Source organism: Vombatus ursinus, unplaced genomic scaffold, assembly GCF_900497805.2.
Source record: "Vombatus ursinus unplaced genomic scaffold, bare-nosed wombat genome assembly UNPS02014773.1, whole genome shotgun sequence".
Classification (NCBI taxonomy): domain Eukaryota; kingdom Metazoa; phylum Chordata; class Mammalia; order Diprotodontia; family Vombatidae; genus Vombatus; species Vombatus ursinus.
Genome location: NW_020954551.1, coordinates 7561921 through 7580922, shown reverse-complemented (window position 1 = coordinate 7580922; position 19002 = coordinate 7561921). Strand labels below are relative to the sequence as shown.

The 19002-nt window shown below is 38.3% G+C and overlaps 1 protein-coding gene across 2 annotated transcripts in view; it reads right to left on the bottom strand.

The window, feature by feature from the left end:
• The window catches only part of PTPRG (protein tyrosine phosphatase, receptor type G), a 790321-nt gene that overhangs the window by 339354 nt on the left and 431965 nt on the right, over positions 1–19002 (bottom strand). For both annotated transcript variants that reach the window (XM_027863786.1, XM_027863787.1), the window contains exon 4: positions 16109–16257. In XM_027863786.1, coding sequence (XP_027719587.1) covers positions 16109–16257 — 149 coding nt within the window. The remainder of the gene's footprint in view (positions 1–16108; positions 16258–19002) is intronic.

The following is a 19002-nucleotide window of genomic DNA, read 5'->3' as shown; positions in this document are numbered from 1 at the left end:
TATCTATCTATCTATCTATCTATCTATCTATCTATCTATCTATCTATCTATCTATCTACTTTTCTTTCTATCTAATTTTCTATCTATCTACTTTTCTTTCTATCTATCTTCAATACACATTTATTAAGTTACTTCTAGGTACAAAAGACTGTGATAGGAGATATAAAGACAAAAATGAAACAGTTCCCACCCCCAAGAATCTAACAGGTTACTAGAGAGATAAAGATAAACTAAGATAAAATCTAAAGCACGCGTAAGTTAATACACGGTAATTTCAAGATGGAAAGAATGCTTAATAAGTAGGAGGCTTGGGAAAGGCTTGACGGAGGAGGGTAGCATCTGAGATGTGCTTGATGGCACTTAGGGAGACTAAGAGGCAGAAGTCAGGAGGGTACAAATTTCAGACACCGTGGACTACTGTTGCAAAGGCGTGGAGGTGGAAGATGAATGCAATACATGAGAAATAAATAGAATAAGTTTGAGACTGAGCATATATGAGGGGGAACAATATGTCTCTCTTGAAATTTCCTTAAGAAGTTGTTTTTAGAAGGGAATTTTGCTCAACCAAATGTATTAGACCTTAATTCTGTTATCTTCAACCACTGACTGTGAAATGGAAGGAAAAAAAACAAACAAACTATTATTTCTAAAGCTCTCATCAGGACCACCGTTTTATTTTACATTTTTTCTAAGATGTCATCTTCAGAACTGGATCTCTTTCTTAGTAAATAATATCAAATTTTCAGCGAGAGGACTTAATTGGCCAGTAGAGTCACTCAATGGAGTTTCATGGCACTTCTGCTAAAGCAAGAACACAAATAAAGGCATAATGCAGTAATTGTTAACTACCTGATAAAGGTATTCTCTCATTTAGAGGCTTATTGTTTGTGCTAATTTCACCATTCAGGTGAATCCATCACCTGGCCATGAATATAGCCTTAAGCTCTCAGAATATGGAATTAAAAATTGGATAATTTCCATTTCTGCTTTCAACATGTGATTTCCCAAAATGATCAGTGACTAGATTATTGGAAATACAGAGAAGGGTGTTGTATTTAGCCAATAAAAAAGCATCCTATGTAGGCCAAATCAATGAGAAAGTAAAAAATCTCACGCAGAAAAGATTAAAATTCTTCAAATTAAAATATACTTTATCAACAGGGTAACAGCTAATGACATAGTGAGTAAAAGCAGTGGCTCTGGAAGTCAGCAAGACCTGACTCAAATTACTCTTTAAACACTTACAAGCTCTGTAAGCCTGGGCAAGTTGCTTAACCTCTCAGCCTCAGTTTCCTCATCTGTAAAATAGGGATTATAACCCCTACTTCACAGGCTGTTGTGAGGATCCAATGAGTAAATATATCTACAGCACTTTATGACCCTTAAAGCTATTATTATTAATATTACAATCACTATCAATTATTATATTATTAATATCATAATTATCTTTATATAATAGTTATATTTTATATAATATTTCCCATAATAATTATAATTAATATAATAATCAATATTAAAATAAATATAATTATTAATTAATACATTAATTTTAAATAATACTTTAATATAATATTATTAATATTATAATTATTATTAACAGTTTGGTAGACTGTCACTAGAAGCCAAGAATTAGCATCTTTAGTTCTCTACAGGAAGACTGTCTAAATTTAGGCCGTCTTTTCTGTCTCCACGCTCTGTCTCATGACTATTCTTATCTGTCTTCTTCCTTTGATAGTATTAGATCTTCATTGTTATTATTATTATTATTATTATTAGATCCAAACCTATTATCTCATTCATGTAGGGAACTCTCAGTTTGGAAACTCCTTTCACTTACAATTCATCTATAATTTATCATTTCAGAAAGTTACCCAGGACACTGGGAGGAAGCCATGCCTGATTCCCCCAACTGTTGTTCCCTCTCTCAAACTCTCCTATACTTAACCAACTTCGTAAATATTAGAATAGAGAAATTTCTATTTTTAGATGTTCTTGTCTCCCCGTTTAGAATTTAAGCTCCCTGTGGGTGGGAATTGTTGCATTCTTTGTTGAAGGCTGGTGCCTACTGAGTACAATGTCTGGTAGGTGCTTAATAAATACTTGCTTAAGCATGGTTTAAGGAATATGTATCAGAGGCAGGCAGAACCTAGACCTTCCAGACCCCAAGGCTAGTAATCTACCCACTCAGTAATGCTGCTTCTCGTTATATAATGAACTATGTGACATTATCCATAATAAAAGATGTAATACAACATACGATACTATACGTGGGTGAGTGTGTGCAGTACGTACTTTATATAGAGTTCATTATATAAGACTTTTACTCCCTCACAAAGCAGCCCAAATGGCTTATTTTCTATTCCTTATATATAACTCTTCATCTCCCATCTCCCTAACTTTGCACTGGTTGCCCTCTTTGCCTGGAACAAGTTTTTCCTTACGAGAAGCCTGGTATTGCAAACTTTCTGCAAATCTCAACATCAGTACTATCATAGTTCTTGATTTCCTGCAGAGGCTAATGGTCTCTCACCCTAAAATTACCCTTTGCATATATCTTGTATTCGTTTATATATTATTTATATATACGCATGCTGTTGTTCACAGTAGAATGTCAGTTCCTTGGGGGCAGGGGATAGTTTTTTCTTGTTGTTGTTGATTTGTTTTTGTCTCTATCTCTTGTAACTACCATATTGCCTAGAATGAAACAGCCTCTTTTGATAAATCTTTGTTGATTGATAGGTGCTTAATTAATAAAGACCCTCACCAAATGACTGATTGGGCAAAATTAAAAGAATGAATGGAAATATCTATTCAAAAATTAGGGTGCAATTTTCTGCCATCGGGTGAAAGTGATTCTAACCTTCCATCCCCAGCAAAGTGCAACACCATAAGTAACAAGAAATGGCCCCTCTAAGAGTTTCCTCCTTATTAGAAACACTGAGCACCTCCAGCGTATGAGACATGACAGCCTTAGAAGAAACATATTCCTTGACATCTTCAGCTCTCATATGATCTATTAACTGCTCAAAGTCTACTGACAGCGGGCCAGAAAGAAGCCGGGTTTGTAGGCTTATCACTATTAACCTCAATATTTGCAACAAATTAACTCGATCTTCAAAAGCACAGCCGTGAAGATTTCTACAAACTCTGGAGGAGTGAAATGTACCTATTTTAATGACAAGGGGGTTTGGGGAGCGGGGGTGTATGTGTGAAGTTGAACTACCAGCCTCCATATGGTTCCAGAGCCCTAGCTGTTCTCAGCTCAGGATTCCACATTCCCCCAGCAGGTAGACTCCGGCAATTGCTTCATTTTTCCATTACAAGAAATACTATGAAATTCTATGGCTGGCATTGAGGTGAAGGAAATGAAATAGATTTTCTCTCGATTCTGACTTCTTTCTATCCCTTATAAATCTTTCAGAATGTCCCTTCTGAGTGACTATGTCACTAAGAACTTGTTAAAAGCTTGAGATTTAAGATGGCTTGAAACCTTTGTGCTGCAGTTTTGACAGGACCAGGATGAGGGGAATGGGGCTGGGGGAGAAGGAGTCTAGCTCTCCACCAGTAAATTTTCTAGACTTGAACATATGATGCATCTGGTACTGGGCCTCCTGGAGCCTTGACCTCAGAGCTAAAAACCTGCTCAGGCCCAGTGTTATTTGAGTTGCCTGGCTCTGTGAATTGGATTTTGAGGAAAAGAGCATTTGCTGCTGTAGCATCAAATGTTGGACCACAGCTGAGTGGAGGATTTGAATGGAGAAAAGGTCTTAAACCAATTTTCATTCACAGGAAGATGAGGGTTTAAAAAAATTGGCTCTTCCCATAGAAATGGGCCATACTAAGGGATTTTGTTAAACCTTTAGATCTTTTACTAAGTACAAGTAAAGAAATCTATTCTTGGCTTCGAGAACCTGTAACTGGTTGGAATTTTCATCCACTGGAAATGGAAATGGTCCCTCTGCTTTGTGCTGGAGGCCATGTTAAGATGCCCTCGAGTTGATTAGCAGAGCAAAGCATTTTCAATATTTTGTGTTTCCTTTGCTTGCTTCTCATTCCAATTTTCCAAAGGATCAGACAATCTTTGGACATTGCTTCTTTGCTTTTTGTTTTATTTTGTTGGTTTAATTTGAAAGAATCAGCAGCTAAGCAATTGAGTTAAACTCTTCTGTGGCGTTATTGACACTGACTCCAATCTAGAAGAACTGTGAGAAAACAAAGAGGAAGCCCTGACTTTGGAGGCTGAGCACCTGAGTTTTAATACCACTTCTCCTGCTTCATAACCATGTGACCTCAGACAAGTCACTTCTTCCTAAACATAAGTTTTTTCTTTTTTTCCTGCAAAATAAGGAGGTTGGACTATAAGACTTACTTTAGAGTTGGAGGAACGAGATTCAAATCCCATTTCTGATTCTCACTACTGTGTAACCTGGATCAAACACCTGTGAGAACCTGGGCAAGTCACTTAAACTCTCTGTGCCTCAGTTTCCTCCTCTTTAAAATGAGGATAATACTAGCACCTACTCATATGGTTGTTTTGAGGATCAAATGAGTTAACATATGTAAAAGTATTTTTCAAACCTTAAAAAAAAAACATTTGTTGTTGTTCAGTTATTTCAGTTGTATCTGACTCTATGTGACCCCATTTGGGGTTTTCTTGGCAAAGATATTTGAAGTGATTTGCCATTTCCTTCTCCAGCTCTTCTTACAGATGAGGAAGCTGAGGCAACGAGATGTTTAAGTGACTTGGCCAATTTCACATAGCTAGTAAGTAAGTAATTCAGGTCTTCCTGACTCCAGACCCAGGGCTCTATCCACTGTTCTTGTTGTTCAGTCACGTCCAACTCTTCACGACCCCATGTGAGGTTTTCTTGGCAAAGATACTAGAGTGGTTTGCCATTTCCTTCTCCAGTTCATTTTACAGATAAGGAAATTGAGGTGAACGGGGTGAAGCGATTCACTCTATGACCCCACACAAATGCTCGTTGTTGTTTTTATTCTCCCTGGGCCTCAGTTTCCTTCTTGATAAAATAAGGAGCTTGGGCTAGATGACCTCTGAGATCCCTTCAGGTTTAAAGGTGTGATACTATGAACCTATGACTATCCAGCTCTGTATCCTAAGATCCCATGAACATACTTCAAAGCCATCTTTGCCCCTCTCCAGGGTCCTGAGGACCTTGACTTGTTCAGAGCTACCACAAGGAAAGTTTCTGCATTCAGGGAATCTGATAACAACCTGGTTTCTTTTCTTTCCTTTTCTTTTTATCCTTTCCTGCAGACAGTCCTCTCTTTGACTGTAATTCTCAGTTCAGTTCAATCAGCTTGCAGCATTTGACATGTCAAAGACATACCGTCAAAAGAGCCCTGAGCAAGTTCACATCTAAGGCTGATTATGAGAGATGAGGTCTGTCAGATATTATGAAGATTTACCACTCCTGGGACCGGGGCTACTTTTTACCTCTCTAAATCTGGTCTCAGGCTTTGTGCAACTATGCATTAACTTCTCCGCTGAGTATACTGTAAGTACCAGGGCATCCTCAAATGTTCCTCTTAATTAATACAGGACATACACATAAAAGATCAGCCAGATGGAGATTAAATATTTCACTAATAAAGGATGAAACATCCTGTACTAAAGTGGAATCTTTATTTTAATAAAGTCATTAATTAAAAATTCAACCTATCCCCCTGCCACTCAATGGACAACGCTGAAGTTGCTAATATAGGGAGGTAAATCACAGCTATGCCACGAGATAGCAAAAAGCATAACAGGTGAGAAATTGTTAAATAGATCAAAGCATTTCATGGAAAGTCAGTGCAACGTAAAGAGACCCTTCATCAACAAATCAGACTTTCCAGAATACAACTCTTCTAAGAACCTATGACAAGCCTAACAATTCTACTGGTGCTGCTGCTAATGCTAATACTAATAATAAAATAGGGAGACAAGTGGGAAAGGAGGTCATGTTTATGTTAAGAAATAATTCCTCAGACTCCAATTTTTTTCATCCTGAAATAAGACAGCAAGGAGATGATAATATTGTATAAATGATAAAATTTTTCTCCTGTTCTCCTTTCCTGTTCCTCTAGGTCCTCAAATGCAGCCATTTGAACAAATCCAAACAAATCCCCTTATTGTCCTGTGAAGTTTGGATTCAAAGGGCCGCACTTGAGGACCTAGAGGGCCACATGTAGCCTCGAGGTCACAGGTTCCCCACCCCGGTTTAGACACTTGGGATTCAAATCAACCAACATGTATTAAGCACCTACAATATGCCAGATATTCTGCTGGCTGTTGGGGTTACAAAGACAAAAATGAAACTGTTCCTACTCTCAAGGAGTTTTGTTTCCAATTCAGGGGTTCTTAACCTGGGGTCTGTGAGCTTGGGTTTTTGTTTGAAAGTTTTGGTAAATGAATTTGAATATAACTAGTTTTCTTTGTAATCCTATACATATTATTTTCTGCATTTAAAATATTATGTAGAGAAAGGGTTCATAGACTTCCCAAGGAGTCCATTATACGATAAAGGTTAAGAACTCTTGAACCAGGGGAATACTAAATGTATTCTACTGAGTAAATGCAAAGTACATTAAAATAATTCATGACAATTTCAAGATGGAGAGAATATTAATAACTAGGGTTATTAATATGGAAAAAGTCTCCTGATGGAGTAACACTGAGAAAGTTTTCTATACAAGCCTCTTTTCCTGCCCAACAGCACAGATGTCTAGGAGGAAGAAAGATAAAGACCTCGTCTAAGAGATAGGAAATGGACTGAGAAACAGCAGTGGCTTCATCAAGCCTAAAGTTGGCTCTTTGAGCATGGTTCAGTGAAAGTCATAACCTGTGGGGGAGGGGCGGTCTGGTATGTTCCATTGTCTCCCTTGGCCACAAGCTATTCCATTGAAAGGAACGGATGTGGCAGAAAGATATCTGGAAGTGAAAGCCCTGAGATTTGGAAAGGCTGGGAGTACAAGGTAAGGGGGATGTTATGGAAGCCAGGTGAAAGAATTAGTGTTCAAGACAGAGATCAGATCTGAGCAAACCAGAACAAGGTAAGGGGCAAGGGGTCAAACTCCAAAAGGTTAAAGCAAAGAGGGGTTGGTCAAAGGCTGAGCAGAGAGGTAAGAAATATGACTCCATAGGATTTAATGAGCAAGGCAGTTTATAATATGGAAACAAGGCATCAGTAATGAGGAGAAAAACATTTCAGGGATTTAAATGACCACAAGATCTATATGTGACAGCAATTTAATATAAAGACCTCCAAAGCATTATTCGGGCAGCAATAATAAAAGTTGTTCAGAATAATGGAGTTTGGGAATATCCCAACATACTTTGGGGTTGGTCAGACCACTTCTATAATACCGAATTCAATTCTGGGAACCACTTTTTTTTTAAGTTATAGAAAGGTGTTTATTGGGGTAACACCCAGTGGGCCCTGCTTCCCATAGGAGGCAGAACCTGGGCACCACTTTTTAATAGAAATATTAACACATAGGAATATTCCAGTTAAGGGTGACCAAGATTTTAAAGAGACTCAAAATTGTCTTATGATGAATATTAGAAGAAATAGGGATTGTTTAGCATAGAGAAGACTTCAGGGGCAGATGGGGAGATACTTAATATTTATACTAAAATATGATATAGGCTCACACCTAGAGATCCTAAGGTCTTGTCCATCCTGTTAAGGTAGGGGTAAGACAAGGGAATGAATATTTATTAAATACTTACTATATGCCAGTCACTGTGCTAAGTGCTTTACAAATGTTCTATCATTATACCTACCTGGTTATATATACAAATGTTATACAATGATATACAAATGTTGGTTATATATACAAATGTGATATAATGATATACAAATGTTATATAATAATACCTACCTGGAGAGGTAAATGTTATTTTATCCACATTTTACAGTTGAGGAAGCTGAGGCAAAGAAAGATTAAGTATCTTGGCCAGGGTCACACAGTGAAGAATATCTGAGGTTCTGTTTGAAGTATGGTCTTCCTAACTCAAGGTCTAACACTACGCTCTCGATCAGATTATGCTCAACCAGGCAATCAGTCAGTCAACAAGTGTTTCTTAAGTGCCTACTATATGTCGTAAACTGTGCTAAGTGCTAGAGATATAAACAAAAATAAGAGACAGTACCTTCTTCAAGGGACTTACAGTTTACTCTCCTTCAATGTAATAATATACTCTTCAAGGCCATAATGATAATAGCGAACATTTATAAAATACTATGAAGTTTCTAAAGTGATTTGAACACTTTCTATCCTAACAACCCCGTGAAATAGGTGCTAACATTATCCCCATTTTACAGATGAGGAAACTGAGGCTCAGAAAGTTTAAGTAAAATTTCCAGTGTCACACAGAGAGTAAGTGGGTAAGTTACTGGTTATCATACCTAGCAGGCTCTATACCCTTAAATCTGGCCATCAGCTGCTGATACAAGAGAACTCATCTAAGATCAGGGTAGATGGGTTACTGAAAATTCATCTGATCCTGGAAAACGAACTGAAAGGCCAGAGACATTCCTAGAAGTTCCTAGACAAAGACTAGTTCTATGACCTCATGGCCTTTATTATGAGCTCATTATCAGCTCTCTTTGAACCTGGGATAAAAAATACATTATCACGAGGTATAGGATATTAGCCACCCAGAAAATTACTCAGATTAAGCTTCTGTATTTTGTAAATCCAAATAACTGCCCATGAATTGCATTTGGAAGGGCACATGTGATCAATTTGGATCATTTAAGGTTTTCAAAGATTTAAAGTGCCCATCAGTCTGTATCTACAGCTCTACAATCCGTGATCGTATTGCACTGCGTTTTAAATATCTCAAACAATGAGCATGTAGATAATTTTGACCTCAGATGCAATCCACCTGGTTTAACCCAGAGCATAGCTCCTTGCAGCCTCTCTGTCTTTGACTGTTGATAGATATTCTATCTTTGTGTGCTATATGAAGCATTATTCCTAATGGGGCGAGTGAAGGAGGGAAAATGTATGGCTGCTATGCAGAGCATTCCACAGAATGTAGCGCCTCACGCAGGTAAGCATAATCAGCCAGATGGACTCAAAGGAGCAGGTCTAGCTTCAGGCTGACACCTTATCTATTGAGTGTGCAGCCATTCAGGGGGTGCTGGCCCTCTCCACAAGGACAGACAAGGGCAAAGAGAGATTAGATAAAGGCACTGGGTATAGAGGTCCATGGTGTGTGCAAAACCAGGCAGGGGAGCAGGGAGGCTGCGGGTGCTAAAGGATCCAGATGCTCTTACATAAAATTTTAAAATGTTACTGACTATGTGGACAAAGTGGTGAAGTGAGTTTCTTGAAAATTTTTTACCGAATTTTGGATTTTTGGTTCAGCTATGTGGCATTGTGGGTACAGTGTTATACTTGGAGTCAGGAAGAAACTAGGGGTTCAAATCCTGCCTTGAAGCTGTGAGACAGCTAATTTTAGTTTTCACATCTGTGAAAATCAAGTCAGCAAATATTTACTAAGTACCTACTATGCACCAGGCACTGTGCTAGGCACCGGGGATTCAAAGAAAAAACAGATCCCCGCTCTCAGGAAGCTCACAGTTAAATAGGGGACATATGAAAACAACTATGTATAAACAAGATGCAGACAGGATAAATTAGGGATAATCAACAGAGGGAAGGGTCTGGACTAATGCTAGAGAAATTAGCAAAGGTCTCCCGTCAGTGGGATTTTAGAAGGAACTTGATGGAAACCAACAAAATGGAGGTGAGGAGGGAGAGAATTCCAGGCATGGAAGACAGTGAAAATACCCGGCTGGAAAATGGAATGCCACATACGAGAAAGAACAAGGAGTCCGGTGTCACTGGATGGCATGCGAAGGGGAGTATAGTGCAAGACTTGGAAAGGTAAGAGGAGGCTGGGCTATGAAGGGCTTTAAAAGCCAAACACAAGATTTGATATTTGATCCGGAGGGTAGTAAGGAACAACTGGAGTTTATCCACTAACTCCCAGGCTTACTGTGAGGTTCAGAAGATCAAATGAACTAACACAGAAATGGCATTTTGCAAACCTTATACGTCTATATAAATGTAAGTGATTATTGGGATTCTTGCTGTTTACTTATCCAAGGGCCCTTGGGAACTCAGATCATAATTGCACCTCAGAAACGAGGGAAAGGAACTCATTTCTGAATGTCTAGGAGCTCCAAGTTCCATTACAACACTACCATTCCATGAAATCCAGGAGAGACACAGTGGATGGAGTTTTGTTTCAGCGACTGACAGCTCCCTCCTCATATTCTATTATTCCAAGGTCTCTGTTAATGTTTGCCTACCGTGGGTGGTCTACACAGTAAAGAGCAAGCCAGGTAAAGGATCAGGAAAGCTTTAGAAGCTGCTGGATTGAATCAACTCTAGAAAGACTTCAAGGTCATGATTTTTTTCATACAGTGTAAAGGAGATTGGATAATGGTAAGAAATGGTTAAGTCTCTGAACAAAACGCATTTCAAAAACTGCTAAAAAGTGGAATGGTTTCTCAACAGAATTGTCTACACTATTTCAGACCTTATACATCTTGCTACATGAGATTTGTTCAGTTGTTTCAGTCGTGAGTGACTTTTTGTGACCCCATTTAAGGTTTTCTTGGTAAAAATACTGTAGTGATTTGTTGATTTTACAGAAAAGGAAACCGAGGCAAATAGAGTGAAGTGACTTGCCCAGGGTCACACAGTTAGTAAGTGTCTGAGGACAGATTTGAACTCAAGTCTTCCTGACTCCAGGCCTGGCACTCTATCCACTGTGCCACCTAGGGCCCCTATATGAGATTTAGAAAGATATATTCTATAAAGCAATCTGTGTTTCTGCTTCTATGAAGCCCAAAGAACAGCAGCTTCTATATCAGATAGCTGTTAATAATAACAAGAATAAATCCCAAATACCCATAACGCTTAATAAATAACTAAGAAATACTGAGAAATTCTATTCTAGTTTTTGTTCACGGAACATAATACATGGAAATAAAAGCACTAGGACTGTCCACGCCATTCAAATCTTACACTAGAGATACTCTCAGTAATAACTCATGAAACAAAGGGGACTAATTAGAATAGTTTCAAACAAACTATTACAGACATCTTTGAGGGTTAGATGAACATTTTTTCTGTGAAAATGTTATTTCAAAACTTCAAAAGGTCTATAATTTCATTATTATGGCAACTTCTTTGAACAATACCGGTCACGTTCCCTCAACAACATAACAAGGGGGAGGGGATGTTTGAGTTGCTATGATCTAAATAATTCATCACCTGATGGTAAACGTTCTTGTCATGGGATCATATAGGGACCTCAAAGGTCACCTTGTTCAGCCCTCTCATTTAATAGATGAGAATAGTGGTGCCTTAGGGGGTTAAGTGACTTGTCCAAGGTCATACAGATAATAAATATTAATAGATGAGAATGAACCCATATCCTCTGATTCCAAAGCTACTGCTCTTTCCACTGGTGATAAAAGAAAATAAAATCCTTTGAAAACATTCAAGTAGTTGTTGAGGTTGTACCTGAAATTATTCTAGCTTAGTAGCAACTTCATGAGTTTGCATTCCATAGGCAAAGACTTTGAGAACCCAGGGTTATTGCCAAGCTAATATGTATTAGGCATATACTACAGTGGAATAAATTGGACTGATATGAGTTACCTTTAAACCCTGAAATTTAAGTTCATCTAAATAGAGCCACCAAAGTAATTTAATGTGTAAATCAAACATAATTTAAAAAAAAACAAAGCTAAACTAGTTCTATGATCCAGATGGGCTTTGATGAAAGAACCCAATTAATGTAGACAGCCTTACCATCTGAAGTTACTTACAATAATAAAAAACAAACAACTTGGTCAAACAATAAGTCTGTGCATTATATCTGGCATTTCTAATTAGCCTCTGAATATGACGGATCTTCAGTTAGGAAAAAAAAAAAGAAAACCTAATTACAAGGAGTTTATTTTTCAGAGAAGAATGCACGTCTGGTGAGCACTTCTTACCCACAGAATCCAGCCCAAGAAGGAAGCTGATTTATCTCTCTGTTGGGAGTGGATTAAGAACCGATGGACTTTGCACAGCCCACTTCTGAGTTTCCAATTAAGTGGAGAGAACATTTGCTTTCCACTACAATGGCAAGACAAGTCTGCCAAAAGGAGATTATTAAGTACCATCAGCAAAGTTCCTGGTTATCCAAGCTACGCTTGAAGTCATACCTACAATCAGTACTTGCAGAAAGCACACTGGCCCCAACTGATATTTCATCTCCACAGGACAAACCTCTATGAACCTTCAGCTACAATCCATATTTCATCTACCTGGATGTGAATCTCTTTTAAAAAGAAAAGAAGTGTCTCTAGCAAAAGTCCAAATTTACTGGAAAGTAGCTGATTGAGTCAACGATGGAATAGTGCAATCAGGACAGAGTGGTGAAAAGAATGCTTCACTTACCATCTGAGGACCTATACTATCTGTGTTGAGAAATTACTTTGCCCTCTATAACTAATGGCTAATGACTCTGCCATGACCTGGGCTGATTATGGGGTTAAAGTCAATTACCAGCCAAGATCATAGGAAGGCGCAGTATGGTTGGCTATACTATAATGTCATCCTTACACGGACAGCTTGTATGGTCCACAAGATGAACCATACATTGTGCTGTGATCCAGAAAACTGCATCAACCAAACTATCTGGCAAATAAACAAATAAAAAATGAATGAATGAATGAATAAGTGAAGTAAATAGATGAATGAATAAATAAGTAAATGAGCAAATGAATGAATCAATAATTCCCTTTAGGTCCTATTTGGTTATACTTGTCAAACTGTTGGAAAATTGACTAATCTGGATTTCCTTTTGCATTCACTAGACATAGCCAAATATTTCTGCCATTAAATTTGCAAGTAGGCATGGCTGATAGCCCAGCAGGATTTTAAAAGACTTTAGACATTTTTCAAATGTACCTTCAAATGTGTAAAAAGAAATTAAACTAATGGGCAGTGCAGCAGAGAAAAAAAAGTGGCTCTGAAGTCAGAGGGCGTAGGTTTAAACCCTACCTCTAACCCTTAATACATGGGTGAATTTGGGATGGTCATTTAAACCTTCTTGGGGCTTAGTGGCATCATCTCTAAAAAGGGGAGGTCCCTTATAGTTCTAGATTTCTGATCCTAAATCCAGATCTTTAAAAAAAGTAGTAGCACAAATCTTACACAAAGAGGCCCCTGAGAAGAATTTGGTAGGACAACACATTTTTAATTCCCATTTTGAATGCCAATAGACTGTTGCCTAAATAATAAAACTGAGAGGGAAATATTCCTATTAAAGTCCTAAGATTCCCACTTACAAAGTTGATATCAATTTAATCCTGCAAACACTCGATGCGGTCTTTCTAAAAGAAGTGGGAAGGGGGGGGTGTTTAAAAAAAAGGGGGGATGTTTGGTGTAGATGGAGCTTTTCTTTATGTCATTGATCTCCTTGAGGTACGTATGTTCAGGAAATTGAGTCTGAGGTAGGTTAAGTGATTTGGGACCACAGATTTAAATCTCAAAGGGACTTTGGAGGTCACTGAATCTATCCTCATTTTATGGACAAGGAAACTGAGGCTACTAGCAGTTATATGTCTTGCTCAGGGTCACACAGCTAGTCACAATGCAAACTCAGGTCTTCCTAACTCCAAGTCCACTACTCCATCCCTTCTAGAATGGTGCTAAAGCAGAATTTCAGAACACTTCCCATCCCCAAACCCCTACTGCTCTTTCCAACAAGTCTCAATAGATACGTCTCAGTGAAGACGCGAAGGACCGAACTCTTCTTAGTGAAAAAAGGTTCTATTATTTAATAGCCTCGATAAGAAATAAATTAATACGGATATTATTGATCTATATATTGCTGATAGTAAATAAGATACACAGTGATTAAATCTACTTTCCACATAGTAGCCAAACTGCTAAAACTAAAACACAGATCTGCTCATGGCACTCTCTGACTCAAAAGAACTTCAATCCTCCTTATTGCCTCTAGAAAAAAAATATAATCCTTAGTCTGATAATCTGACTCCCACTTATCCTTCTGTCCTTATCCCATATTACTCCCTCATTCCCTTTCAAGCCTGCTCTCTCTGTCAGATAAATCAGCTTATTAGGAGGCTCATATTCACAATTTTCCACTTCCTTCCTTTGCACAGGTCTTGAATATAATCCTTCCTCACTTCCACCTTATAGAATTTACACACACACACACACACACACACACACACACACACACTAATATATATATAAAACATACACATGGAATCCATCCATCCACACACACATATGCATAGTTACACACACATACACATATAATCTATACAGAATTCATATATATTCTATATATATAATCTACATAAATCCATATAGATTATATATAGAGAATCTACATATATTCTATATATAGAGAAGCCACGTATATTCTACATATAGAGAATCTATACATATTCTATATATAAAGAAGTCACATTTCTTTTTTACTTTCTTTCAAACACTGATCACTGACTACTTCTTTCTACAGGTGACCTTTGAGGATCCTCCCACATAAATGAGAGGACTCAGTCCCTCTAGAAATCACTACCTATAACTTTGTTGTCTCTTTTAAGATGTAAACCAAGCCCCACTTTGTAGTGAAACTTTGCCTGACCCCACAATTCCTAGTGCCCTTGATCCCAAACTCTACAGTATTTAATACTTTATATACATTTACATAAATGGGTATTCACTGTCTTCCCCATTAAAATGTAAGCTCTTTGTGAGTGGGGATTGGTTTTCTTTGTAGTTGTGTCCCCAGTCTCAGGGCACAAGTGCTAGGCTTAACAGGTACTTAATAAGTGCTTACTGATTGATTAATTAATTTGCATATTCTTTGTACTGACTTAGTTGGGTACAGGCATTCCACCCCCAGTAGAACTTAAGCTCTTCAAAGGCAGACAACATTTCACTTTTATATCCCCTGCACTTTGCATATAGTAGCACAAAAATAATGAAAACAAAGCATTTTGTAAACTTTCAAGTGTTCTATAAGTGTGAGGTATATGGCACTTAATAAGTTCTTACTGTATTGAAATGAGTTATTCACCACATCTCTCTGTTATAAAAATGTGTGTCAATCAATGAGTTCAGCTGCATACAGTATCCTGTTAACATCCCAAAGGTGGGATTGAGGTGAAAAGGATGCTGTATTCACAAGATGCATCCCTAAGTCCATCCAGCCACACCCTTCACCTCAAAATGTTTGACAACATTACTAATACACACAGAATGCTGACTATAGTGGGCACCGGGTAAGAGACTCAGTGTAAATTCATCGCCATTGCTGTCAAAAGAAGAAAGGTCCCAGAATCAGAGGGATTCAGACTCAGAATCTCTGCACAGTTAGTACGGATCTAAATGGAGTCAACTCCATTCCCTAGCCAGTACTATGTCTCTTCCCATGAGAATGCATTTGTGGGAAGGCTGGTCCTGGGATAGGGAACAGTGGGGAGCCACATAACGGAACAAAGCAAACCATATCACCTGTAGAGTTAAGAGGAAAGGGATGACCCTTACCTCATTCAGCACCAGATTATGATGCAAAAAATGGCAAACTCACACCCCATTGATGATGGTCATCAGCATTGCCTTTGGAGAAGAAGAACAGAGGTTCTTGCTTTCCCTAAAATCCCCCTGAAAAAGTGTGAAGATGAAATTAACCTTAAGCTTTCCCAGAAGTGTCAGTTCTATGAAGGACAGTTTCGGAAAGGGAGAGCCTAAGCGAAACCACCAGAAGCCGAAGGCAACATTTCACAGTTGGAGCTGACAATACTTGAACGATAATAATGTTGAGTTTCTTTTGAACTCCCTCCAAGAAAGAAATGGCTTCTCAAAAGTCAACAAAACAAATGGTCACAACAGAAACAAATACTTTGCTAATGAGATGGGTTGCAATATAATTTGGGGCTTGGAAGATGTTTGGTTGGCGAAACAACCTTGGAGATGGCATTAATAGCATGTCCCTCCAAAACAACGACACGGTCCCACTCTCCCTTTCCAATCCCACAGTATTTCTCACCTCAACAGGGAATCTTCTACCATTGATGCTGTGCTCAGAACCGGAGGAACCATTGCTATGGCCCCAGTGGAATTCGACTTTTTCTGCTTTGAATCTGCCCGGCAGTCCCGCGCCGCTGATAAAATAGTCATCTTTCAGAAGAATAGCCACTGCATACAAGAAAAAGGGCAAGAGATCATAAGTTTCCAAGACCACAGTCGACCTTGCTTTACAACAGTATCTTGGGTAGTACAGTGGACATGGCACCCAGGACATCCTGGAATTGTGTCAGGAAGACCTGAGTTCAAATTCTGCTTCAGACATTTACTAGTTGTGCGACAATGGCAAACCACTCCTCTTTCCTGTGCATTACTTCCGTGCTCTACAAAATGAAGGGTCTCTTCTTGCTCTAAATATATGATCTTATGATAAAATTCAGTACTTTAAAATTGTGATTTTTTTTCCTCTGGTATCCGTAAGCCACGGAACAAAGTTTGAATCTGCCAACACTTTCTATATTGACCCGCTCTGCAGCCTCTGACGAATTCCCGTCTACAATAATCCACAGCAGGTATGTCAGTTGGCCCCCATTAGAATGTGAACACCCTCAGAGCAGAGGCTGTCTTGCTTTTCTAATGAAGAGTGCTTTGCACAGAGTAAGCCCTAAATAAATGTTTTCCCCTCTGATTACACAGATGAAGAAACTGAGGAAATGATAGGATCATACATGTAGAACTGGGATTTCAGGGACCATATCGTCCAACCCCCCTCACTGCAAAGACAAGGTAAATGAGGCTGAGGGATATCCAGGGTACGTGTGTAATAAGCACCAATCATGGGAGTATAAGCTAGTTAACAAAGGTGAAATATTTTGTTGTATATCAACAAAGGGAATCAGTGACTCCAAAGAAATTCCCAAGTCCTTCTCCTATACGATGATTCTAAACCAATGCTTTGACACTCCACTGTACCAGTTAGACATTTACATAGAATCTGAGTAAAGTTTTGTTTTTGTTCTGCAAATAAAAATATCTTACTTGATTGACCATTTACAATGTATTCTGTAGACTAGTCTGTTTGTTTGCACAGGTCATTTGTATGTTCTCTCTCCTATTAGACTGTGGACTCCTTACCCTCAGCCTTTTGTTGTATCCCAAGAGCTTAGTGAAGTGCTGCACATAGTCGGCACTTGATAGATGTTTATTGACTGACTGACCAGAATTCTGTTCCAGTGCTCTGTCTGATTCCACACACAGTTCACTTTTTCAAAACTGTCTATTAAAACAGACTGTGGTCTGGCATCTCCAACTTTGCTTATATTATATCATAACACATAAGACATAAGCGTGAACTTAAAATGAGCAAATGCAAACTTATCATTCTTCCCATGAAAAAAGAAAATGTAAAAGGGAACTTTATTTGCTCATTTCTTCTTTATCTGAATGGACACTCTCGGAGGTAAGGGCACAGATCAGGGGTTCTCAGTCATTTTTATATCACCGAACTCTTGGACAGTCTGATAACACCTATGGATATCTTCTCAGGATAATGTTTTTAAATGCATAAAATAAAACACCAGAATTACCAAGGAAACCAACTATGTTAAAAAACAGTTATTAAATATTTTTTTAAAAAAGTTCATAGACCCCAAGTTCAGACCCCTGCTGTAGCCTACTCTACAGTCCAAAAGAAATGAGTTTTGGGCATACAGAATTAAGGAGGAAAGGCAGGAAAAAATGTGGCAAAGAATCACAGGATCACAGATATTGAGCTGGGAGGGCTGATGGAGATCATCTCATCAAACCCTTTCACTTTACAGGAGAAAGATGAAGACCAGGAGTGAGCTGCCCAAAGTCACAGAGACAGTACAGGCCAGAGTTAGGAAATCAAGAAGAGAATAAGCCTGGCGCAATCAGGAGAAAAAAGCCTAAATATTTTTCCCCCTCTAAAACAGGGTATGGGTATATAATTAGTGGGCTTTTGGCTTAATTTTCTTTTCTTTTTTTAAATCTGAATAATGCCTTTTCTTGACATCATAGTCATGTCCCAATATAGCATCCCCCGCCCACTCAGAGAGCTCTCCTTTGTGACAAAGAAAAAATTAAGCAAGTATAACCAACTTGTTTAGGTTTCAAAAAGCTTCAATTATTTTACTTTACCTTTGATCTTAGGACACCTCAAGGCATACATGAAGTGTATACTGAATTGGCAAAAATTCACTCTTTTTTATCCCAGATATGTGCAAACCATCGTGAGGGGGTTGTCAATAATCTGAGGAAATCTCAGCCAGAGTAAGGTAACACAGGTGGACAAGCTCCCATCACAAGGGACAACCATAAAAGATGGGCACCTGGATATTATAATGTGAGTCTGGAAAAGTTTAATTAATTTCAGTACTTCTCAATAAAAAAAAGGAGCATTAAAACCACAATGAAGAAGCCATGCTCATATAAACTGCTTTTTATTACATGCAAAAGATGGTTTCTCACCACCTTCTAGGGGGAAAAAAACCATCCTAACAGTGAACTTTCTATCTGTGGGCAGCAAAAGCAAGGTCAAAATAAAGTGATTTCCTATCTTAATTAAAAATGTCCTAGTGATAACCTATCATTATTCTGAAATACACACGCTTTTGAGGACAAAATAATAAAGATTGTACTAAGGCAATATACCTTTTATTGCGAGAGTCAACAGAGCCAGGCAGGGCTTGGGGAGGTTTTAAATACTGATGACGGCTTTCAGTCAGTTATAAATTCTATACATAAAATCACACATCATGATGAATATGGGAAAATAGATTCGTGTACATCTGTTACAATGCATGGAGGGAGACAGTTGCATCTTATAAATATTTGATTCTACCTAAATCATTTATGTCTCTGTCAGGGGTCATTTTACTTGTTTTATATGAATAA